Here is a 26,581-nt window from a genome sequence, read left to right as displayed (position 1 = left end):
AGCCTCCTGAGTAGCTGGGATTACAGGTGTGTGTCACCACACCTGGCTAAGTTTTGTATTTTTATTAGAGATGGGGTTTCTCCATATTGGTCAGGTTGGTCTTGAACTGCCAACATCAGGTGATCCGCCCGCCTCGGCCTCCCAAATTGCTGGGATTATAGGCGTGAGCCACCACACCTGGCAATATTCTGCCTATTTTTATGTTTTAAGTTTTTTCATAACAAAAAGTTCTTAACGTCTTTCCATATTTGATTGGTAAACCCGAAGATGTGGTTCCTTGACAATGTAGCTATTTTCAGTGAGGATATGGAATTGTTGTATGTATTTTGTGTTTCTTCCACAGTTAACATGCAAACATGTACGTTTTGCTTCTTTTAAGTTTGTCTGTTCCAGTGTTGAATATGCTACTAAATGAACTACTCTGTATCAGTAAAGTTCCTCCTGGGACAAAGCTTGTAGACATGGATCTGGCCACTTTACCTCCAACCACTGCCATGGCTATACTTCTCTACAATAGATGGTAAATATTTTCATAAACCCAGAAGGTGTTGGGCAACCTCTCTTTTATTGCACTGTGGCTTTTAGGGGTATGCTTTTAATGGACCCGTTCTGCTGCAGAGATTTCTCAGATCTTGGGAACTGTGAGTCTGATGGTGGAGAAAATTTGTGACTGCATAGATGAAAAGCAGTCTAATAAAAATGTGGATGATTTATGAAGGCTTTACCACGTGCCATTTAATGCTTCAGATAATTTATACAAGCCTGAGGAGTACTTGAAGAAATAATTGAAATGACATTTATAATGTATTAAATTTTCTTTTTCCTGTCTTTTTTTCAGGGCAATTAGGACGATCGTTCAAAGTAGTTTTTCAGTCAAACAGGCAAAACCTGGACCCCCTCAGTTAAGTGTGTAAGTTGGCAGCTATGACCCTTCCTGGCACTTTTTTCATTAGAGTTTTAAAAATGTTTTCAAGTTTTTAATAACGTGTTCTAAGAAGTAGAATAAGAATAGGAGGGCAGAAGGCCTATATGAAGGTTTGTTTGAAGGAGTTAGAGAGACTAGAGAGTCAGGTAGTGTGCTAGATACAGAGCTCTGAGAAGGGAAGCACTTTGGGAATTGTGCCATTTATCTGAAAGCATTGAGTTTTTGTTTCGTTTTGTTTTTTGAGATGGAGACTCGCTCTGTCGCCCAGGCTGGAGTGCATTGGTACGATCTCAGCTCGCTGCAGCCTCTGCCTCCTGGGTTCAAGTGATTCTCCCATCTCAGGCTCCTGAGTAGCTGGGAGTGCAGGTGTTCACCACCACACCCAGCTGATTTTTGTATTTTTTAGTAGAGATGTGGTTTTGCCATGTAGGCCAGGCTGGTGTTGATCTCAGGTGACTTCCCTTGGCCTCCCAAGGTGCTGGGATTACGGGTGTGAGCCATGGCACCCAGCCTGCTATTTTTTTCATTTAATTAAATTGTCTTGAAGAAGATACATTTCTATGTGGGGAAATTAATATATGTAAATATTAGAGTACAATTATAGTAGTTGGTTGTATCTGGAGGTTTTCTTTTTTAAAATTTAAAATTTAATTTAATTTTTATTTTTGAGACGAAATCTCACTCTTTTGCCCAAGCTGGAGTGCAGTGGCATGATCTCAGCTCACTGCAACCTCCACCTCCTGGGTTCAAGCGATTCTCCTGCCTCAGACTCCTGAGTAGCTGGGACTACAGGCACACGCCACCATGCCTGGCTATTTTTTTTGTATTTTTTAGTGGAGATAGAGTTTCACCATGTTGGCCAGGCTGGTCTTGAACTCCTGACCTTGTCATCCTCCCTTCTTGGCCTCCCAAAGTGCAGGGCTTACAGGTGTGAGCCACCATGCCCGGCCTAAATGTTTTATTTTTAAGGCCAGTCAAGTGAAGCTGTGGGAGTGGAGAAGGATGGAGTTTTAAACCTGATCTTAGTTTCCATGTGGCAGCTTACCCAAATTTGGAGCTAGAGAGCATAGTTTCTAACTTGATACAAATGAGCTTTTGTTAAGTTTTGCTCTTAAATTCAGTAAATGAGGCTGGGTGCTGTGGCTCACACCTGTTAACATTTTGGGAGGTTAAGGTGGGAGGATTACTTGAGCCCAGGAGGTTGAAGTTGCAGTGATGGTGCCACTGTACCCCAGTCTGGATGACAGGCAGACCCCATCTGAAAAGCAGAAAACCCAAACAAAGTAAATGAGAAAATACTGGTAAGTTAATGAGCATCATAATAGTTGAGGTGTTTTTCCAGACATGAAAATAAATAACATTAAAAACAGTCTTATTTAAACTGAACCTGACTTTCAAGAATGATGCTCTTTAGATTTTTTTTTAGTCTTGAGAGTAACTTTTAATACTTTTGTTTTCAATTGTTTTTCTTTAGTATGAATCAAATGCAACAGGAAAAAGAGCTAACGGAAAACATTCTGAAAGTGGTATGTACTGGCATCCGTTACACGGTAACATTTCAGGAACAACTTTAGAGCAGCAGTCCCCAACCTTTTTGGCACCAGGGACTGGTTTTGGGGAAGACAATTTCCAGGAAACTGAATGGGGGGCGGGGTGGGGGTGGTTTCAGGATGATTCAAACACATTACATTTATTGTGCACTTTATTTCCATTATTATTACATTGTAATATATAAGGAAATAATTATCCAGCTCACTTAGAATCAGTGGAAACCCTGAACTTGTTTTCCTACAGCTAGGTGGTTCCATCTGGGGCTGGTGGGAATCAGTGACAGCTCATCAGTCATTAATTCTCACAAGTAGCGTGCAACATGGATCTCTCACACCTATCGTGTAGTTCACGATAGGGTTGTGCTCTGATGAGAATCTGATGACCCCATTGATCTGATAGGAGTTGTTGCTCAGGCTATAATGTGAGCGATGGGGAGCGGCTGTGAATACAGATGAAGCTTCTCTTGCTTACCTGCTCCTCACTTCCTGCTGTGCAGCCTGGTTCCTGGTACCAGTACGTGGCCTAGGGGTTGGGGACCTCAGAGATGCATTTTCTAATCTGGGGGGACGCAAGAGTTGAGAAGGTCTTAAGTGCAGTGACATTAAGGTTTTTACTATTAGGATATAGGTATTATTCTAAATCACACATAGACTTTCAATTCTAATAGTAGAGTACCGCTATTTGTAAATTTCATGATACATTAGTTGATATGAGAAACTGATTTGACAGATGATGTCTTTATTATATCTTTTGTATTTTTCAAAAACTATGACAAACATGTATACTTTATATTTTAAAAATTGACTATTTCATGATACATTAGTCGATATGAGAAACTGATTTTACAGGTGATGTCTTTATATTCTTTTGTGTTTTCCAAAAACTCTATGACAAACATGTGTACTTTATATTTTAAAAATTACTTTTATAATAAGTTATAGCCGCTTTTAATTTTAATTTTAATTTTTTTTTTTTTGAGATAGCGTATTGCTCTGTCGCCCAGGCTGGAGTGACAGTGATGTGATCTTGGCTCACTGCAACCTCTGCCTCCCTGGTTGAAGCAATTCTCCAGCCTCAGCCTCCCGAGTAGCTGGGACTATAGGCCTGTGCCACCACGCCCAGCTAATTTTTTGTATTTTTAGTAGAGATGGGGTTTTACTCTGTTGGCCAGGCTGGTCTCGAACACCTGACCTCAAGTGATCTGCTTGCCTCGGCCTCCCAAAGTGTTGGAATTATAGGCGTGAGCCACGGCACCGGGCCTAGCAGTTATTTTTAAATTGATCTACGTAATGGAAAATTAGAAACCTGAGAGTTTCTATAATTTAGAAATGATCTCTGTAATTAACACCTACAGTGTTCCAGATTACCATGTGAGGTGTAGGGGCTGGGCAAGGAGAGAGAAAGGTAAGAAACGATCTGTATTTGCTTGTATAGCAAATATGCTCTATTATTTTGGAATGTGGAAGTTTTGTTATCTAGTTCCTAATAAAATGACTGGCATGTTGAAGCACACAGACATTTCTTGAATAAATCAAGTGGAATAGTGCAAATCTTTGTTAGACAGAGTCTGACTCTGTTGCCCAGGCTGGAGTGCAGTGGCCTGATCTTGGCTCATTGCGGCCTCCACCTCCTGGCCTCAAGCGATCCTCCCACCTCAGTGTTCTCAGTATCTGGGACTACAGGCATGTGCCACCACATTTGGCTAATTTTTGTATTTTTTGTAGAGATGGGATTTTGCCATGTTGTTCAGTCAGGTCTCAAACTTCTGGACTCAAGCGATTCACCCACCTCAGACCCCCAAAGTGCTGGGATTACATACATGAGCCACTGTGTCCAGCTAAATCTTCAAAGCATTAGCTTTTCTTTCTTTTTTAGACAGAGAATTATTCTGTCACCAGGCTGGAGTACAGTGGCACAATCTTAGCTCACTGCAACCTCTGCCTCTTGGGTTCGAGCAATTCTCGTGCCTCAGCCTCCCAAGTAGCTGGGATTACAAATGTGCATTAGCACGCCCAGCTAATTTTTGTAGTTTTAGTTGAAACGGAATTTCTCCACTTTGGCTAGGCGGGTCTCGAACTCCTGGCCTCAAATGATCCTCCTACCTTGCTTGGTCTCCCAAGGTGTCGGGATTACAGGTATGAGCCACTGCACCTAGCCTAAAGCATTAACTTTTCTACAGAAAAAAATATACTAGTCTTTCCTGTTTTTCATATTTTCTAATCTCACAGTAGGAACTTATTTTCTTTGTTTTAAGGTAACTTTATTACAACAAATTTAATTGTACTCTTGCTGTGTTAAATTTGTTTTAATAGCTTAGTGCACTGAGCTACTAAATATACTATACATACTTTTGGTTAGTATAATCAATTGCTATTTTTGTATTTTAATTTGTTTATTGATTTTTGTAGCTGAAAGAACAAGCTGCTGATTCTATTTTGGTACTAGAGGCAGCCCTAAAATTAAACAAGGATCTTTATGTCCATACGATGAGAACTCTAGATTTATTGGCCATGGAACCAGGCATGGTAAATGGAGAAACTGAGAGTTCTACTGCTGGATCGAAAGTCAGAACCGAAGAAATGCAGTGCCAGGTATTCGTTTGATATTTAATTAATGTATAGCAGTTTTTTTGGAAAATCTTATATGAGGTTATCCTCCTATTTTTAATTAGAATTTATTTCTGCTTTTGTCTCTTAAGATGCTATTAAAGCTGCATTGTTTTTATACATTTATAAGATTTGACATTTTTCTGAAAGAAATGGAAGGGAAATTTTATGTGATCTATTGTCTCTAAAATAGTTTCCTGATTGTATTTAGGAGACAGAGTTTAAGTACCGAGAATACGGTTATATATAATTGATTTGCAGTTCATTCATATGAGAAATGTAATCAGAACAAAAGAAAATGAAAACTAATAACGTGCTGGACTTTGAAAAATCTAGACCTCAGGAGACACTGTGTAGCTTTTCAGGGATCTTAAGTTTGCCCACTTTCTCTAACTCTGGGCCCCTCATTCATTTCACAGCTTTCAGTTGATGCTTATTGTCGGATATTACTTTATGTGTTTATGTCTTCTTTTTTCCCTGCTGGATTATAAACTCTTTGACATCTCTTTTTTTTTTTTTTTTTTTTAATGTTCTGTGTCTTACTTTCTAGAATAGAACCTTGAGTAAAATAGAGATATTAAAGTATTCAGCAATTTCCTAGAGAGTGCTACTAGAATCATGCCTTCTAAATTGTATTCTCTTTCTTCAGTTGTATGAGTTGGCATGGCTTCTTTATCACTAATTCCTTTTCTGGAAAGGTGTAAAAATAGTTATGACAGTTTTGGGAAGGCGTCTGTATAGATGAGCTGTTTCCAGAGCTGAAGGTAAGCATTTATTTAAGGCCTGATTAGCTGCAGTTTACAGCAGGAGTAGGAGTAATGAAGTATTGAGACTTGGTAACCTTTTTTTCTTTAAATTTTTAATTATTTATAGAGTCTCCCTATGTTGCCCAGGCTGGTCTCGAACTCCTGGGCTCAAGGGATCCTCCCACCTCAGCCCCCCAAAGTACTGGGATTACAGGATACTTGGTGGTAACCTTTTAAAATCACTGATGAACCTTGCATATAGTAGTGTTACTGGTGCATAGTTTCTCATGATCTTTCAAAACTTGTTTAAAAGTTGTTGATAACACTTCTGATTTTCACAATATGGTGGATGATACAACCTGAAAACAAAACTTCTGTAAAACATCTATATGTGCTAGGTAAACTATCAACTGTTCTTTTACTTGCATAGCTGAGTGACAGTTCCTGTTTTTTGAAAGGCAAATTGATGGTAACACTCATTTCCTGGCATGATAATATTTAAAGTAGGTTCTTTATTAAAATTTACCTGAGACTTAAAAGAAAAATTGTTATTTTTTTCCCCAATAAAACCAGGTCTTACTGCCCTTCAGGGCAGCTTCATTATCAGGTTTTATTTTGTTTTTATAATAAATCTATTGACCACCTATTGACCACTACTAAACTCATTGTAGTGGCTAGTCAGTTACTAGAGTAATACTTGAAAATATCTTTTTGGTATTTTGCAGTCCATCTTTGCCTGGAAAGCAGACTTATACATAACTATAGTAAGTATGCGTGTGTGTGTGTGTTTTTTTTGCTCTTTTAGCATCCATTTACTCCAGATAGGATGAACTCTCTAGAACGAAAATCAGCCAAGGGAGGCCGAGGCGGGCAGATCACCTGAGGTTAGGAGTTTTGAGACCAGCCTGGCTAATGTGGTGAAATCCTGTCTCTACAACAAATACAAAAATTAGCTGTAATCCCAGCTACTCGAGATGCTGAGGCAGGAGAATTGCTTGAACCCAGGAGGAGGAGGTTGCCGTAAAAAAAAAAAAAGAACGAGAAAAGAAAAAATCAGCCAAACATGTAGTGTGGTCTAAATAGTGTAAAGCAATGTTGTAGAGGCTAAAAAGAATTAACCTGGATTCGTTGAATTGCACAGAACCATATTAATAAAGCTATCGCTAAAGAGTGGTTTCATGATGAACACCAGGCATGATTATGGCGTAGAAGTTTGGAAGAGGAGTAAGTATCTGTTGCCAGAGGTTGGTTTGGTGATATAAAAGGAGTAAGGGATGTGGAATGAAGCTTATTTCTAGGATCTTGTGTGAATAGGGAATTGAGAAGACTGGTATCATTAAAATAAGAGTACGGTAGAGAGGTTTAGGAAGAGAGATTAGGCCAGATTCAGAGCTCCTTACATAGCAGGGGAAGAAGTTTGAACTTTCTTCTGTTTTGGGGAATAATTGAAGACTTTGTTTTTCGTTTTTTTTTTTTTTTGAGACAGAGTCTCACTCTGTCGCCAGGGTGGAGTGCAGTGTCATAATATCGGCTCACTGCAACCTTTGCCTTCTGAGTTCAAGCGATTGTCCTGCCTCAGCCTCCTGAGTAGCTGGGACTACAGATGTGCACCACCATGCCCCATTAATTTTTGTATTTTTAGTAGAGACAGGGCTTCACCATGTTGGCCAGGATGGTTTCCATCTCTTGACCTCCACTCGCCTTGGCCTCCCAAAGTACTGGGATTACAGGCATGAGCCACCTCACCTGGCAAAGACTTTTTAAGTCAGTCAGATTAAGAAGACTTGATCCGTCAGCCATGTGTAGAATAAATTTGAGGAGTTTAGGAATCTGAGTTCAAACATGGGCTCTGCCACTACTTGTGTGCTTTTCACGTCACTTTCTGGGCCTTTGTATTCTTATCCATAAAATGGCCAAGTTGAACTAAATAATCTGAGTCTTTTTTGAGTTTTGCATTTGGTAATTCCAGGTGTCAATCTAAGAAAGCTTTTGGAAAAACATCATAAATTCTTTTCTTTTTTGCCTGTTGTCCACATCTTACATACAACTTCTGTCATAGAAACATACGACTGGAAAAGTTTTCTAGTTTAGATTTCTTAATTTAACCAGTATGTTATGTTAGATGTGTACCACCTTCACTTTTGAGGGGCTCCCCAGCTTTTTTTTCCCTCTCCTGTATTAGAAGAATTTCCGATCTTTTCAGACTTGTAGGAGGCAGAGCCTGCTTCTTATGAAATAAACTGAAAACTCCAGTACTAGCTTTCTCTAGCCTCATCTGACTCAAGGGCAGGCATATCACATCAGTTTTACAAAACAGATGGGTACGCTTCTTTTAGACTGAATCGGGAGCTAGTCCTAGTAAGTCATAGCATTGAGGGCGGTGGAGAATCCATTGTGGTGGTACGTAGCGGCAACAGTGACAGTAAAATCTGGTTTCCAGGGGCAGCGCTTGCGGGAATGGAGCTGCTGCTTTCAGGGTCTGCTCCTGGTGGCTACAGGTGACAGGAGCTGTGGAATCTTGTGTTGAGATTGTCTGCAGTGGTGTCTTCATTAGACCAGTGTTGGCTCTCATCTTGACTGCATGCCTCTCTTGCCTTTTTTTCTAGTCAGATTCTTTAGCCTTTCTAACAATTCTGTAGGCAACCTGAAATCTCAGTAAATTGGTTTTCTGCTTAAATTGACCAGAATTGGTTTATGTTGCTTGTGACTAAGAACATTGACGGTAGCACCGCTCCTTGGAATATGTGTTTTTCTGTGTCTTTTTTTCTTTGTTTTCCTGAGATAAAGAGAATTTTGGTTCTGTCAGCTCTTAAGTACCTGAGAAATTATTAAGCAAATTGGTGTTTATTATTATTTCAGGTGTGCTATGATTTGGGTGCAGCATACTTCCAGCAAGGCTCCACAAATTCAGCTGTTTATGAAAATGCCAGGGAAAAATTTTTTAGAACCAAAGAACTAATTGCAGAGGTAAATCCAGTCATAATAGGCACTTAATATGCAGTTCTTTAAAACATCTATACATTTTTTTGGCTTTGATTTTTGGGATAATAAAAATGTGTTCATTATTTGTAATGTTCAAGAAAGTGCTAAAACTGGTTTTAAAAAATTTGTAGTAATATAGCCTGAAAATAACCCCTTTTCCAAATCTAATATATTTTCTTCCCATTTTTTTTGTAGTTATATGTTTTTGTACAGTTAAGCTCATTGTAAATATTCTGTATCTTGCTTAAATCTTTGACTAGGCATTCTGAATGTATCATGTGGAAGTACTCTGACTTCATTTCCCTTATGCTTGGGCGGTTAGGTTGTTTATTATAAAGCTGCGATATTTGTATCTTCAAGCCTAAATTTTTCTTCAGATTTCAGATACTTATAAGTTTCTACAAGCATTACCATGTCAGTGGTTATTTAATTTTTTTCGAGGCTATAATTTATCAAACCAAATTACTTTCCAGGTACATTTCTCTCAGGGCACTTCAGTTAGTGAGTGTTTAAAAAAAAATTTTTTTTTTCTAACTTGAGTGAAATATGGTGTCTTTTATAAACTTGCCTTTCATTAATTCCTAACATGAGTAAACATTTTTACTGTGTTTATGATTTGTGTTTTTATTTTTATGATTCAGATGACTGAATTGTGAAGTGTACAACTAGGTTTTTGTATGCCTGGTGCCTGGAAAAATTCCCGCTTCAATCTCTGCTGTCCTTAGTAGAGATATTGATTAAATGCCCTAGAGGTTTAAATGCTTTCGTTATTCTAGCTAGACCCACTAGAAATCCCCATTTTACTTTGCCTAGGAAATACATCAGGTTTCTAATTTTGTGGCATTTCAGATACAATAATTTGAAACTTTCATATTTTTTTCAAACTTTTTTTTTGAATTCTCTGGGTAAAAGCATTTCTGTTCTTTCCAATTGAGTGATGATTATGTTTTCTTTGCTCTCTCCTTTTTTTTTTTTTTTGGAGACGGAGTCTTACTCTGTTGCCAGGCTGGAATGCAGTGGCATGATCTTGGCTCACTGCAACCTCCAACTCCCTGGTTCAAGCGATTCTCCTGCCTCAGCCTCCTGAGTAGCTGGGATTACAGGGACATGCCATCACACCTAGCTAATTTTTGTCTTTTTAGTAGAGACAGGGTTTCACCATGTTGGCTAGGATGGCCTTGATCTCCTGACTTTGTGATCTCTCCGCCTCAGCCTTCCAAAGTGCTGGGATTACAGGCGTGAGCCACCTTGCCCAGCCTGCTCTCTCCTTTAAATCTCTGTCTGGTATATGTCTTTTAAATCCTTTAAGCTTGTCTTTAATTTTAACACCATTTGTTCTTTGCTAATGTCTTGTCATACCTGCTTGGTATGATAACGGTGTCCACCTTTGTATATTGGCCTGAAAACGCTAAACCAAGCTTCAGCAAACTTTCTTTGTAAAGGGCCAGCTACTAAATATTCCAGGCTTTCTGGGCCACATTCAGTCTCTATTGCATATTCTTAGTATTTTTTTGTCCCCTTTGAGTAGTTTATAGCCCACAGAAATTGTTCTTAGCTCCAAGGACAAACAAAAACAGACTATAGGCTGGATTTGGCCTATAGCAACAGTTTTTTGACCCCTGTTCTAAGCCTTTAATCTTTTTGTTTTTTGGTTCCTCCAATTTTGAATTTTTCATGAGCATTTCCTTTTCATTAGCAATTTATTAGCATTTCCGTGTACTGTTAAAACATGCTAAGGTGGTGCTAGACTATTGTTCATATTACATGAGTGGATAATGGTGTATACCTCTTACTTTACAGATAGGTTCATTATCTCTTCATTGTACCATAGATGAGAAGCGGTTAGCTGGCTATTGTCAAGCGTGTGATGTTCTTGTACCTCCTTCTGATAGTACGTCTCAACAATTGACTCCATATAGTCAAGTCCATATTTGTTTGAGATCTGGCAGCTATCAGGTAAGATTTATAAGGGGGATGCGCTGGTGTAGTTGAAAAGTTTTGGAAGCCAGACAAAACTAAGTTCAAATCCTGGCGCCACCAGTTTACCAGTTACGCGACTTGGGGCAAGTCATTTACACTGTCAGACCTGCCTGTAATATAATGGTAATAATTATCCCATTTCCTGAGATTCTTAGGAAAATCTAGTGAGAAGTTATAGTTCGTAATTTCTAAGGCAAAGCATTACACAGATGTTAGTTTTTCATTGTTACTATCTTTTCTTAAAAGTATAAAGTTTGCCTATTTTAAATACATTCTGTAAGAAATACTTGTAAGCAGAACTTTTAACATTAAAAAATTGCAGGTAGACAGCCTTTAGTTGTGTGTGTTTATTTAGCAGCTGGGATTGTTGGCTGCTAATATATTAATAGCTTTTAGTTTTACAAAACATTAAGTCTCGTGTCTTTTGGATGTATGGCTTGTAGCCCAGCTTTATTAGCCCTTCCAAATAAGAAGACTGAAGGAGAAAGGGAGCACAGCGAACATGGCAGTTCTGGTGGGTTTGGATGGTCTGTTACAGACAGAGCCCGCCTGCCCTTGAGCCTACTCACCATCTCAGTTTGGTTCATGAAAAGGCCTTTATGAGTCGTTTGAGACTTTTGTTGCCTCCCTTCCCCCACCTCTTGGTGTTTATCTTCAGTTTTATTATGAAAATCGCTGGGAATTAGAATTATGCTTTTAAAGTCTTTGTTGGAATGCATTCTAAAGAAGAAACAGTGCATTCGTTCATGTTGTTTAACTCAAAATAGGAATCATGAAACGACAAAGCCATAACTGACTTTTAGTTTTGTGTCTCCAATTGGGTATTATTCCAGCTTTATAGTTTTCTTATCTAGGGGATTTTTTGTTTTTCACAGAAAATAGAGGAAGAGAGAAAACAAGATGGCACTTCTTTCCCCTATTTTTGGCCCTTTTTTAAAAAAAGTATTGCTTTGTTCTAGGAAAGAAAATTAAACTTTCTTGAAGTTTAATTATACATATACAAGTGAATTTAATAAAGACTAGAGAGCTTTCAGTTATATCTCCTTAGTGAAGGTTTATGAAGGGTGAGGTCAATTATCATAAAATACAGATTCTTTAACAAGTTGGCTGGATGTGGTCGCTCACACCTGTAATCCTAGCACTTGGGAGGCCAAGGCAGGAGGATCGCTTGAGCCCAGGAGTTCAGGGTTGCAGTGAGCTGTGATAGCACCAATGTACTCCAGCCTGGGTGACAGAGCAAGACCCTGCCTCAAAAATGGGTGGGAGTGTAAATTAGTTCAACCACTGTGGAAAACAGTGTGGCGATTCCTCAAGGACCTAGAAATAGAAATTCCATTTGACCCAGCAATCCCATTACTGGGTATATATCCAAAGGATTATAAATCGTTCTACTATAAGGGCACATGCACACGAATGTTCATTGCAGCACAGTTTACAATAGCAAAGACCTGGAACCAACCCAAATGCCCATCGATGATAGACTGGACAGGAAAAATGTGGCACATATACACCATGGAATATTATGCAGCCATCAAAAACGATGAGTTCGCGTCCTTTGTAGGGACGTGGATGAACCTGGAAACCATCATTCTCAGCAAACTGACACAAGAACAGAAAATCAAACACCACATGTTCTCACTCATAGGCGGGTGTTGAACAATGAGAACACATGGACACAGGGAGGGGAGCACTATACACTGGGGTCTGTTGTGGGGGATAGAGGGGGGTGGGGAGTTGGGGAGGGATAGCATGGGGAGAAATGCCAGATAGAGGTGAAGGGGAGGAAGGCAGCAAATCACACTGCCACGTATGCACCTATGCAACAACCTTGCATGTTTTTCACATGTACCCCAAAACCTAAAATGCAATAAAAAATAAAAAAAATAAAAATAAAAAAATGAAACGAAAGAAAAACCCAACAAAACAAAAAAGCCTCACTGGAGTGGTAAGACCTGTGCCAATGAGACCTTAGGAATATCACCCAGGGATAGGCACATGTCACTGTGACTGTAATAAAGTTCCAAAATACGTAAATCAGAAAATAGTGTAATGGGTAGCTAAGAAGGGGGCAATAACAGTTTTGTGGCAACTCTGAGATTCATCCCTTACACATGCAGGAGTATCTTAGAAATTGTATTTCTCGAATGGGCTTGTGTTTTTATCAACGATGTGAGTTTTGTTTAGTGCTGATGAAGTCGTAGTTGAGCAGCTGTAACAGCTGTGTCTTCTCACATTTGGGAAGCTGCTGTGTTGCTCCTGTAGAGCTCTGCCTTGCTTGTGTTTTGTTACGGAGGTGAAGCTGGTGCTTGCTCCATAGTTTTGAAACCACTTTTGTCAGTACTTTCCTGGTAGTGGCTGATTAGCTTCATTTTCAGAAATCTCCCTTCCCCCTTCTCTCCCTAGCACCCCTTCTTTCTTTCCTACTCTTCCGTTGCTTGAGAAGGAGCTGAGAAAAAGTCTGTAACAATGGGTATTTTTTTGTAGTCTACAGATAATATATTTTAAATCATTTAAATTTATTAGAATCACTTCTTAGCATATGTTTTCAGCTGAATTTTTAAATTATTATAATTTTTTTAAGAGATGGGGGCTGGGCGCAGTGGCTCATGCCTATAATCCCAGCACTTTGGGAGGCTGAGGCAGGTGGATCACGAGGTCAAAAGATCGAGACCATCCTGGTCAACATGGTGAAACCCTGTCTCTACTAAAAATACGAAAATTAGCTGGATGTGGTGGCGCATGCCTGTCGTCCCAGCTACTCGGGAGGCTGAGGCAGGAGAATTGCTTGAACCCAGGAGGTGGAGGTTGCAGTGAGCCGAGATCTCGCCATTGCACTCCGGCCTGGGTAACGAGGGAAACTCCGTCTCAAAAAAAAAAAAAAAAAAGATGGGGTTTCACCATATTGGTCAGGCTGGTCTTACTCCTGACCTCAGGTGATCCACCCACCTGGGCCTCCCAAAGTGCTGGGATTACAGGCATGAGCTACCATGCCCAGCTGTTAATTAGTATTTTTTACTTTGTCTTACGAACTTGTGTTTAAAGTAGAGATTTTTTTTTTTTTTTTTTTTTTTTTTTTTTTTTGAGATGGGGTCTTGCTCTGTCGCCCAGTCTGGAGTACAGTGGCTCGATCTCGGCCCAATGCAGCCTCTGCCTCCTGGGTTTGAGAGTAGCTGTGATTATAGGCACACGCCACGACACCCAGCTAATTTTTGTATTTTCATTAGGGACAGGGTTTCACCATGTTGGCCTGGCTGGTCTTGAATTCCTGACCTCATGATCCACCTGCCTTGGCCTCCCAAAGTGCTGGGATTACAGGCGTGATGCACCATGCCCAGCCTAAAATTTTTTTCCGATAACATAGCTGAATTGCCCCTTACTGATTGATTCTTTTCTTACCTCTAATTTTTGGTTTGTGATCTTCAATTTTAAAAAAGGGGTAGCAGGGCTGTTTTTGCCCTTAACCAAATTTTAGAATTTAGGAAGAAAAGGTAAGATATTTCTGTGATTTTTTTTCAACTTGTATTTTCCATTATAGAAAGACTTGTTTAAAGTAAAAAACAAAACAAAAACAAAACTTTGCCATGATTTTTTGAAGTGGGTGCAACTTTTTGTATGTGTTCTAGGAGGTAATACAGATTTTCATTGAAGACAACTTCACTTTGAGTTTACCTGTCCAGTTCCGACAGTCAGTACTAAGAGAACTCTTTCAGAAAGCTCAACAGGGGTAAGTGAGTAAGTTGAAAAATTACTTTGTGGTTTTTGAATAAAATAGCAATGCATTCTGGCTTATTAGAACCACACCTTCGAATTACTTTTATGACTCTGACATTATTTTCATGTTGTTAATATATGGGAAATAAACATAGCCAGAGGAGCCACTCTGGTGTTCCTCTATCTAGTCCATTCTAAAAGTGCTTGGAGGGGCCAGGCGCCGTGGCTCATGCCTGTAATCCTAACACTTTGAGAGGCCGAGGTGGGTGGATCAGTTGAGGTCAGGAGTTCAGCCTGACCAACATGGTGAAACCCTGTCTCTACCAAAAAATATAAAAATTAGCTGGGTGTGGTGGTGCACACCTGTAGTCCCAGTTACTCAGGAGGCTGAGGCACAAGAATTGCTTGAACCCAAGAGGTGGAGGTTGCTGTGAGCTGAGATTGCACTACTGGACTCCAGCCTGGGTGACAAAGCAAGAGTCTGTCTCAAAAAAAAAAAAAAATGCTTGGGGGAAAAATTATGTATAGCAGAATTTCATTCTGTTGCCTGATATGTAACTAAATTGTCCCTTGATAAATTCAAAGCCTGTCTGCTTGCTTTCTCCCCACGATTTGGTATATATTTATTAGTATGCTTGAATTGCTTGAATATTCTAAAATTTTACCTCTCAAAAACAAATGGCTCATTCTTGTGAATATAATTTTGTAATATACACTTTTCTTTTACACAAAAAATAACGCTAGTTGATGTACTTTTGTGTTCTACAGAAATGAAGCTCTAGATGAAATCTGTTTTAAAGTGTGTGCCTGTAATACAGTCTGTGATATACTGGAAGGCAGAACAATTAGTGTTCAATTCAACCAGCTATTTCTTAGACCTCATAAAGAGAAAATAGACTTTCTTCTTGAGGTAGGACATGTTTTTCTTTTCCCTTTTGATTTATAATTTGCTTTAAGCTTACCAGTAACCTCTTAATTGCCAAATCCAGTGCCTTTGTTTCTGTCTGCCCTGCCTTTCTGTGTTCGACAGTTGGCACTTGTGACAGATTATGCTGTTCCGCCTTGTCTTCTACTGTAACTCTTTTTCTAGTTCTCCCCCATGTTTCTTCAGAATCTTTATTGGATTCTCCTCAGTCTTTCATTGACTTCTTCTTTGCTCTTCCTTTAGTGTTTCTGTTTATAGAACTTTTATCTTTGGCTTACTCATTTTTTATTCACTTCCAAAGCTTCACTCATTTGTTTCATCAGCTGTTTACTAAGAACTCCCAAATCAAACCTCTAGTCTCTCCTGTGTGCTGTGGGGTCTGTGTTTCTGCTGCATCACTCTACCTCTGTCTTTACAGTCTTAATGTTACAGACGTTGAGAGAAATATATAAAGCACAGGTAATACCACTTCCAAAGATACAGTGTTGCCAGCTCTCTAGAAGCGTTTGTTGTGGTCTTTACAACCTCCTCTGCCTTCCCTTGAGGCAGCCACTGCCCTGGACTTCTGTGATCATCATTTTCTTGCTTTCTTTTCAGTTGTATCCCCTCTGTATGCATCCTGAAAGAACAATCTTTAATTTGCCTGTTTTGAACTTCATATAAATGGAATCATACAATATGTGCTCTTTATGTTCTTTCACTAAACGTTATATTTGTGAGATTTATTCAAGTTGTATATAAACACAATTTTTTTCATTGCTTTAAGATGTTAGAATATTATATGGACCACGCCACAGTTTCTTCATTATCATGATGGGAGACATTTGTGTTTTTTATAGTTTATGGCTGTATACACATACGATGATGAATATTTGTGTTTATAGTTTTTGCTGCTTGGAACATACTTGTACATGTATCTAGGTGCACATATGCACCAGTTTACATTATATACCTAGGGAAAAATATATCTGCAGCATTATTCTTTAATATCTAAGTGGTTTGTACCACCAGCATGCCTGAGTGTTCTCATCGTTCAGTATCCTTGTTAACATTTGCTATTGTCAGATCACCTGTGAGGTGGTTTTCTAACAGTACCTCATTGAGGTTTTCATTTCTACAACGCTTCATTTAGTTTTTACTCATGGATTTTGTTTTTTGAGGTACCTTTTCCAAGTGTTATGCCTCTTTTGTTTTTTTTTTTTCTTTTTTTTGAGACAGAGTTCTGCTCTTGTCGCCCAGGTTGAAGTACAATGGCTTGATCTCAGCTCGCTGCAACCTCTGCCTCCCAGGTTGAAGCAGTTCTCAGGCCTCAGCCTCCCAAGTAGCTGGGATTACAGGCATGTGCCGCCATGCCTGGCTAATTTTTGTATTTGTAGTAGAGACAGGTTTCGCCATGTTGGCCAGGCTGGCCTCGAACTCCTGACCTCAAGTGATCCTCCTGCCTTGGCCTCCGAAAGTGCTGGGATTACAGGAATCAGCTGCTGCACCCAGCTGTGTTATGTCTCATTTTTCTATTAGATTGTCTGTCTTTTTTTCTGGAAGTAGATTTTTTTTTTGTTTTTTTGTTTTTTTTTTTTAACCAATTTTAAATATTGCAGGTATCTTCTCTGCGTTTGTCTTTTAGTTCTCTCTCTCTTATTCTGAGACAGGATCTCACTGTTTCACCCAGGTTGGAGTACAGTGATTCGATCTCAGCACACTGTAACCTCCAACTCCTGGGTTCAAGCCATCCTCCCACCTCAGCCTCCTGAGTAGCTGGGACTGCAGGTGCGTGCCACCATGCCTGGCTCATATTTTGTATTTTTGGTAAAGATGAGGTTTCATCATGTTACCCAAGCTGGTCTCAAACTCCTGAATGATCCACCCACCTCGGCTTCCCAAAGTCCTGGGATTACAGGCATGAGCCACCACACCCAGCTTAATTTTCTTTGTATTGTTCCAAAGTATAATATCAAATTTACCATATTTTTCCTTTATGACAGTGATTTCTGTGTCTCGTTTAAGAAAGCTTTTTTTCTATCATGTCATGAAGATTTTCTTCTGTGTTATATCTTCTAAAAGTTTTATAGCGTAGCCTTCCTTTCACATTTAGGTCTTTAATCAACCTACAGTTGCTTTTGTGTGAAGTAGGGTGAAGTAGGGAGTGTTCCAGCACCATTTATTGAAAGGTTAATCTTTTCCACCAATCTCTAGGGCCATCTCTATCCTATGCCAAGTGTCTATACGTGTATGGGTCTGTTTCTGAGCCGTTTTGTACCACTTTGCTATTTGTCTGTCCGTACCTCATTATGTCTATGTCCTGATACCATCGAGAGCAAGTTCTTCTACCTTGTTTTCAAGGTCATATTGGTCGTTCTTGTCCTTTGTATTTTTATGTGTATACATTAGACTCAGATTGTCAAGTTTCACAAATCTGTTGAATTTTTGTTTGCAACTACATTAAATTTAGAACCGAGTTTGGAAAGAAAGGATGTCTTTTTTTTTTAAGCTTCTTTTTTTATAATAAAATTAATGGACAGCCTCCCAAGCCAAAGTATGCTCAGGGAGACCCCCTAAGAATTTACATCTTTACATTATTGGATGTCCTAATCCATGAATGGGTATGGCTCTTGATTTCTTTTTAGGTAGTCTTTAGTGTCCTTTAGAGCTTTCTAATTTTTACATAGAAGTCTTAAATTTTTTTTTCATAGTTCTTTAAACGTAGACTTGAAAATAGCTTATGCAGCCGAGCTCAGTGGCTCACGCGTGTAATCCCAGCACTTTGGGAGGCCGAGGTGGGTGGATCACAAGGTCAGGAGTTGAAGTCCAGCCTGACCAACATGGTGAAATCCTGTCTCTACAAAAAATGCAAAAATGAGCTGGGCATGGTGGAGCGTGCCTGTAATCCCAGCCCTCAGGAGGCTGAGGAAGGAGAATCACTTGAACCTGGGAGGGAGGTGGAGGTTGCAGTCGGCTGAGATTGTGCCACAGCACTCCAGCCTGGATGACAGAGCCAGACTGCATCTCAAGAAAAAAAAAAAAAAAAGAAAATAGTTTGTGCATTGATATAGAAGTATAAGTGAACTTTCTAATAGTTTTCTATCCAACAACTTTGCTTAGCTTTTAAAAATTCCATTAATTATTGTATGGATTATTTCATTTTTCTATGCATGCAGTCAGTCATCTGTTAAAAATGCATTTTGTTTATTCCTTTTCTAACCTTTTAGTTTTGATGTCTTTTTACTTAACATGCTGGCTGTTACCTACAGTGTCCAGAAGTATGAATAGTGAACTGCCTCATCTCACTCCCAGTCTCAGAAGGAAAGCTTACACTACTTCACCATTTAGAATGATGTTTATTGTAGGTTTTTCTTGTAGCTATCCCTTATCTGATTAAGGAAGTTTCCTTCTTTCCTTAGTTCACTGAACATCCTGTTTTTAAAATAATGAATTATTTTTAGATTCTATAAATTTTTTTTATGTCTATTGTAATGATCACATAATTTCTCTCTTCTTACCTGTTATTGTGATAAAGCATAATTGATTTTCAAGTGTTAACACACGTTTGCACATCTGGAATAAACCCAACTAGGTCATGATCTTTTTTTTTTAATAGAAATTGCTGGATTTGATTTGCTAATATTTGTTTTTTTCTTCTATATTCACGTATGAGATTAATGCACATGTTTTAATTTTTTATTTTTTGAGATAGAGTCTCACTCTGTCATCCAGGCTGGAGTGTAGTGGTGCGATCTTGGCTCACTGCAACCTCCTTCTCCAGGTTCAAGTGATTCTCCTGCCTCAACCTCCAGAATAGCTGAGATTACAGGCACCCGCCACCATGCCTGGCTAATTTTTTTTGTATTTTTAGTAGAGATGGGTTTTCACCGTGTTGGCCAGGCTGATTTCAAACTCCTGACCTCCAGTGATCCTCCCACTTCGGCCTCCCAAAGTGCTAGGATTACAGGTGTGAGCCACCACGCCTGGCCAGTGCACTTATTTTTTTCTTTCTTGTCTTACCTTTGATACTGGTGTCAAGGTCATACTTGTCCTGTAAATAAGTTGAGACATCTGTCTTTTTCATTGTCTGGAAAAGTTTGTGTAAAAATGAAGTCATTGCTTCTTTCAGTTTTGGGTAGAATTATCAGTAAAGCCTGGGCCTGGGTAACTTTTTTGTGGGAAGGTTTTTGCTCCGTGATTATAGAGCTATATTCTCATTTTTCTAAACTTAGTTTTAAGAAGTTATTTTCTACCTCACCAGAATTTAAGTAGAAAGAAAAAAAGGAAAAAAAAGAAGTCATTTTCTAAGGATCTGTTCACTTCATCAAAATTTATTAGTATTAAAATTTATGTTTTTTTTTTTTGAGACAGAGTCTTGCTCTGTCTCCAGGCACCAGGCTGGAGTGCAGTGGCACAGTCTCGGCTCACTTCAACCTCTGCCTCCCGGGTTCAAGCGATTCTCCTGCCTCAGCCTCTTGAGTAGCTGAGACTACAGGCACACACCACCACGCTCAGCTGATTTTTGTATTTTTTTGGTAGAGGCAGGGTTTCACCATGTTGGCCAGGATGGTCTCGATCTCTTGACCTCGTGATCCGCCTGCCTCAGCCTCCCAAAGTGCTGGGATTACAGGCAGAATTTATCTTTTTAATATTAAAACATCTACAGAGATACCCACTAGTTCGAGTTTTTCTTTTTAAAAATTGAGGTGAGTGAAATTCACATAACATGATCTGTTCCTTAACAAAAGTTAACATATGCTCCCTACATTATTCCATAACACATGTACAATGCATCTTATTATGTGAATAAACTTTTGTAAAAGGAGACTCAAATATTTATTATTCACCATAATATCTTACATGTGGCAGCAAAGAAGCAAAATTATTAGAATGCAAGTATATTTCATATACTCCAAGATACTCAGATGTTATTTACTGATAGGTTAATTTGTTAATCAGAAAATGGTATTTGAATATAGTAAATTTTTTTTTTCAACACAGTAATTTTTAAATATTAGGCTTTTTTTTGTTTTTGTGTTTTTGAGATTGAGTGTCCCTCTTTCGCCCAGGGTGGAGAGCAGTGGTGTGGTCTTGGCTCACTTGGCAACATCCGCCTTCTAGGTTCAAGTGATTCTCTTGCCTCAGCCTCCCCGAGTAGCTGACTACAGGCGCACACCACCACGCCCAGCTAATTTTTTTTGTATTTTTATTAGAGATGAGGTTCACTCTGTTAGCCAGGGTAGTCTTGAACTGTTGATCTCAGGTGATCCACTTGGTCTCCCAAAGTGCCCGACCTCCCAAAGTGCCTACCAAGCCCGGCCTGTTTTTTTTTTTTTTTTTTTTTTTTAAAACGGTTCCATTGAGATATAATTCGCATACCATACAGTTCACACATTTTAAGTGTATAAGTCAGTGCTTTTTAGTGTATTCCTAGAGTTGGGCAATTATCACTTCACTTTTTTCACCCCAAAAAGATAATCTCTTACTCGTTACCTCTCACTCCTTGTTTTCCCTCAGCCCCCCACCACCTGAGGCAGCTACTAATCTACTTTCTATCTCTATAGTTTTGTCTGTTCTGGATATTTTATATAAATGGAACTATGAAATATTCACTTAGCATGTTTTCAGTACTGTAGCATGTATCAGTACTTCATTCCTTTTTATGGCTGAATAATACTTCATTGAATGAATGTGCCATAGATTTTGTGTGTTCATTCATTAGGTGGTAGACTTAAGGTTATTTCTACTTTTTGGCAACTGTGAATACTACGTCTATGAACATTGTATTTTATGTGTGTGTGTCACCGTAGAAAATATTTAACAATTTCTTGAGATTATGGACTTTCACACTATTTTGGCTTCTTATGAATAATGCATGGGGAAGCATCCTCATCTAATGAATAAATTCAAAATAATATTATGAAAATATTATTTGTAGATGACTAATATAACCATAACTAGTTTCTTTTCTTTGTTTGCATTGTTTACTTTTTATACTTTGGTTATCTTTTTAACTATTCATGAGCTACTCATGAATATAGAACCATGAATCCTATTTTCATGGTAAATTAGTCATTCTTTTCAACCATTTTCTTTTTGTTTTTAAAATTTTTTTATTCAGCTCTTCTGACAGGAGCTACTGATTTCTATGGTTTATCACTTAATATAATTTGGCAACATACTTGATAAATTCTGCGAGAACTGTACAGCATGGTAGCGAAGTTATTCTTTACTGTGTGTATACACCTGCAGTTATTAAAATGGTCAGATTCCATTCCCCCTTTTTAATGGATTCTTACTCCTTGGTCTCATCTCCTGTTAAGTTACTTAACCAAATCTGTCACTGGTATATGATTGCAAAAGAAAACTTCAGTTGTTTTTAAATCTAACCTTTTCAAATTATAATCTACATTTTTTAAAGCACGTATATTCAAATGCAGATTACTAAAATTCCTAGGTATGTTCAAGATCAATAAATTTAGAAAAAGCTTCAGAGTCTTTGAAAGGAAACATGGCTGCTTTTCTGAAGTAAGTACCTTTATTTTCTTTTTTGTTTTTTTAACTGTGAACTTAGTCCTGTGTGTTACTACTTTTGTTTTTGTTTTGGGTGTCTTACAACCAGGCAGTAACTGGGGTTTGAGAACCCATTAAGTTCAAATTTGTGTAGCCATGTAAGATGTTAGGATTTTATAGTTACCTTTTTTGTATATTGTGGCATTGACATCACAATTTTAAATAAGGACCGAAGGGAAATTTTAAAATCTATTTCAAAACATTATTATACAGTTTATGTAATGTTGCCTTTTTAAGTGACTTATTAAAGTTCATTGGTATGATTGTTTTTCTCAAACTAAATTATACACTTTTTTGTTTTACAATATTTCTTACTGATCTAGGAATGTGTGTCTGGGATTGGAAGATCTGCAGTATGTTTTCATGATTTCTTCACATGAGCTTTTCATTACATTGTTGAAAGATGAAGAACGAAAGCTACTTGTTGATCAGATGAGGAAGAGATCCCCTAGAGTAAATCTGTGCATTAAACCTGTAACTTCATTTTATGATATCCCAGGTTAGCTCTCCAGTCTGCCAGCTAATATGTTGGCATGTTTTGTCCCTCTATTCAAATTACCATGGAAACATATTTGAGGATTCTCTCTTATTTGTTGTAATTAACACTTTTGTTGGTAATTAATAGAAATTCACCTCTCTTTCATATCAGATTTCTGTATAAGCAGTTATGTGCGAGCTCGGCCGACCCAATGATTAGTGCAGAATCAGGCCTAGATACATGAAAAATTTTAGCCGGGGGAATAGACCAAGGTAACACTGCTGCCAATATGTTCATGCAGGTAACAACAAAAATGGGGAGAGGAGTGGTGAGAGATGCTGGGACCAAAAAGAGGACAGACGTTCGTGCATGTCAGTCTGTATAACTGTGCTAGTTTCTTCTGGCTGAACTGCTTTGGCAGTATTGCCATTTTTGGCTTATTTGTTTGATTTTTGTTTTTTTCCATTTTTGCCTTTACAAATACAAGCAGAAAATACAATGCTATTTTAAAATAAGAAACATAAACTTCAAAATTTAGTATAGATGAGAGAGAATTCGGTTGGTTTTACAAAAGCACAATTTTAGCTTCTTTGATCTTCACTCGATTTAAACTGGTTGAATGTCCAGTTGTAGAGGAAAAGAGTAAGGTTAACACATATAGAACTGCTGGAAATGCATTACTGAAGACTGCCTCTGATAGCTGAGCTGTAATTAGGGATTTTGGTAATGATTTTTGGGTCTCTGGGAAGAACATGCCCCCTTCTCTCTCAGAAAACACATGCTTAATGTTTATTACTCAAAATTAGCATTTTATGAATACTTTTGTTAGTATATTATGTTCAAAAGTAGGAACCTATATGTTAACTCTTTTCATATATTCCACATAGTTGCTTTGCATGAACTTAATATTTTTATCTTGTTTATATTTTCGTTATCTTTATTTTTAAAATGCATGCACTTACTAAATGTAGATATAACAAAGTTGTGTTAGGTTATCTATGTGAGGATAAAGTTAATATGTAATATACACTATGATCAGTTCTCAAGATGATAGCAGCTTTTAATTTATAGATATAATAATTTAAATTGTCATTCTCATAGCTGTATTTTTGAATTAAATTGTTGAAACATGAATCTTTGTTTTAGCCTCAGCAAGTATCAACATTGGTCAGTTAGAGCATCAACTTATATTGTCAGTGGATCCTTGGAGGATTAGACAGATTTTAATTGAATTACATGGTATGACTTCAGAGCGCCAATTCTGGACAGTGTCTAATAAGGTAAGAAACCCTTTGTCAAGACCGGATACGAAAATTGCCCTTGTATTTTAGGTAATTTAATAGAAAAGCTGTTCCCTGACCTTTTTAACAAGGACCTCTTTTGCTTAACAGTTTTAAGACCTTCACATGACCATAATTGCATTTTTAAACATCCATTGACAGAGAAAGTAGAAAATGTCAGAAACAAAAAGATACCGTTGAGTAGCATCTAAAAATGAGATTTTCCATTTGTTGACAAAATATCTACATGCATTTTGTTTCTGTTTTTGAGATGGAGTCTCTCTTTGTCACCCAGGCTGGAGTGCAGTGGCGCTGTCTTGGTTTATTGCAACCTCTGCCTCCCAGGTTCAAGTGATTCTCCTGCCTCAGCCTCCCAGGTAGCTAGGTAGCTGGGATTATAGGCACCTGTCACCATGCCTAGCTAATTTTTATATTTTTAGTAGAGATGGAGTTTCACCATGTTGGCCAGGATGGTCTTGAACTCCTGACCACAAGTGATCTGCCTGCCTTGGTCTCCCAAAGTGCTGGGATTACAGACATGAGCCACCGTGTCTGGCTGCATTTTAAATATAATTGTAAATATATGTAAATGGTATATTATTTATGCAGTCTATAGCCAGTACATGCTGTGTGTTGTATAGGGTATTTTATTTTTGGTTTTTTAATACCCTCTTGAAATCTAAAGCCTACAGTTTGGAATTAGTTCATTAATACTTCATTATAGAACATTTTTGGTTTTAAATGTTCCTTTAAAAACATCCCAGCTAATATATTTACCTGTTTCTGAGTTTGTTTATTAGAAAGTTTTCCTGCATAGAAAGTACAAATCGAAGTAGTTTCTAAGGCACCATTTCAGTGGAATATAGCTTAAAGGTAGAAAGGAAGTAATCTACAGATACAGGAGAAATTAAAGCAATATGGTAATGCTCCTAACTAACTATATACTTACTCCTCCCCTGCTGAAGATGTAGTAAAAAGGCAGCCAGAAATATGGGGTTTTTTTTTTTTTTTGAGACGGAGTTTTGCTCTTGTTGCCGAGGCTGGTGTGCAATGGCGCAGTCTCAGCTCACTGCATCCACCTCTCAGGTTCAAGTGATTGTCCTGCCTCAGCCTCCCAAGTAGCTGGGATCACAGGCATGTGCCACCATACCCAGCTAATTTTTTTTTTTAGTAGAGACGAGTTTCTCCAGGGAAGTCTCAAGCTCTCACCCTCAGGTGATCCACTCAACTCAGCCTTCCAAAGTGCTGGGACTATAGGCATGAGCCACTGTGCCCAGCCTGTATTTTTTAAAATAGGGTTTAAACATACAAGTACAGAGAAAGGAAAAAAATTGCTCTAAAAATTAGTTGGGCTTTTTTTTTTTAAGCATTGATGCTATTTATTAGTGTGAATCTTTAAGATGAGGGCAGATGCAGTGGCTCATTCATGTAATCCCAGCACTCTGAGGAGCTGAGGTGAGTGGATCACTTGAGGCCGGGAGTTCAAGACCAGCCTAGCCAATGTGGTGAAACCTGTCTCTACTAAAAATAACAAAAATTAGCCGGGCATGATGGTGTGCACCTGTATTTCCAGCTACTTGGGAGGCTGAGGCAGGAGAATCACTTGAATCTGGGAGGCAGAGGTTGAAGTGAGCAGAGAGCACGCCACTGCACTCCAGCATGGGCAACAGAGTGAGACTCTGTCTCAAAAAGCAAAAACCAAAAATTTTAAAGATGTACAAGTATAGCATAATAGTTATTATAGGACATTCTGGGATTAACTGCCTGCTTTAGTTTGAATGTCAGCTTCATACTTAAATAGCTGTATAATCTTGAACAAGTTATGTAACTTCTTTGTGTTGCAGTTTCCTCATTTGCAAAATGATAATAGTAGCATAATAGTACTCACCTTAGTATTGTTGTGAGGATTACCTGAATTAAGATATATAAAACTCCTAGTCTTTGTGTGTCTTTTTTTCCTAACAGTAATCCTTCAGAAAGTCCCAATCCATTATTTATTACGCACTGATTGTAGTGAATATGTTCATTTTCATCAGTGTTATATTATGGCTGTCGTTTTCCTTTCTCTTTAAGAGACCACCTGTGAATTATTTTTTTTAGTGCGATTAAAGATTATTGAAAGATTCTTATCTAGATTTGGCTTTCTCTGTGTGCGTGTGTGTGTGTGTATGTATGTGTGTATATATGTATTTTTTTGTTTCTTTTAGTGGGAAGTACCTTCTGTCTATAGTGCTGTTATCCTGGGAATTAAAGACAGTTTAACAAGAGATTTAGTTTATATTCTTATGGCCAAAGGTTTGCACTGCAGTACTGTTAAGGTGAGTAAAAGTGTGTATCAAACACCTGTTAAGAATATGCATTTATGGGGCCAGGTGCGGTGGCTCACATCTGTAATCCAGCACTTTGGGAGGCCAAGGTGGGTAGAAGAATATGCTTTATGGCCAGGTGCCGTGGCTCATACCTGTAATCCTGGCACTTTGGGAGGCTGAGGCAGGCAGATCAACTGAGGTCGAGACAGCCTGGGCAACATGGTGAAACCCTGTCTCTACTAAAAATACAAAGATTAGCTGGGTACCTGTAATCTCAAATACTCTGCAGTCTGAAGTAGGAGAATCTCTTGGGAGGTGGAGGTTAGAATGAGCTGAGATTATGTCACTGCACTCCAACCTGGGTGGCAGAGCAATACTCCATCTCAAAAAAAAAAAAAAAGTATATCCTTTACTAATTTTAGCAGGAAGTCAGGAACCAGAAATTCTTTTCCTAATCTCTGAAATTACAATCATGGTCTAAAAGGATATTTGAACAGGCATTCTGGTTTGTTCTTTTTCCTTTACCCTTATAATTA

The 26,581-nt window shown here is 38.4% G+C and overlaps 1 protein-coding gene across 5 annotated transcripts in view; it reads left to right on the top strand.

The window, feature by feature from the left end:
* LOC135278021 (integrator complex subunit 8-like) overlaps positions 1–26,581 on the top strand; it is a 57,321-nt gene that overhangs the window by 3,216 nt on the left and 27,524 nt on the right. For 2 of the 5 annotated variants that reach the window (XM_064384307.1, XM_064384306.1), the window contains exons 2-14: positions 380–520; positions 839–910; positions 2,400–2,451; positions 4,885–5,067; positions 6,554–6,592; positions 8,688–8,795; positions 10,611–10,766; positions 14,414–14,514; positions 15,270–15,411; positions 21,863–21,933; positions 22,302–22,477; positions 23,603–23,736; positions 25,944–26,054. In XM_064384307.1, the coding sequence (XP_064240377.1) occupies positions 402–520; positions 839–910; positions 2,400–2,451; positions 4,885–5,067; positions 6,554–6,592; positions 8,688–8,795; positions 10,611–10,766; positions 14,414–14,514; positions 15,270–15,411; positions 21,863–21,933; positions 22,302–22,477; positions 23,603–23,736; positions 25,944–26,054 (1,464 nt within the window). In that variant the 5' untranslated portion in view covers positions 380–401. The other 3 variants (XM_064384308.1, XM_064384310.1, XM_064384309.1) reach the window with 3 other exon arrangements.

This window comes from Aotus nancymaae, unplaced genomic scaffold, assembly GCF_030222135.1.
Source record: "Aotus nancymaae isolate 86718 unplaced genomic scaffold, 86718_ANA_hifiasm-v0.15.2.pri h1tg000036l, whole genome shotgun sequence".
NCBI classification, from domain to species: domain Eukaryota; kingdom Metazoa; phylum Chordata; class Mammalia; order Primates; family Aotidae; genus Aotus; species Aotus nancymaae.
The sequence above is the reverse complement of the archived record's forward strand: the minus strand, read 5'-3'. Positions and strand labels throughout refer to the sequence as shown.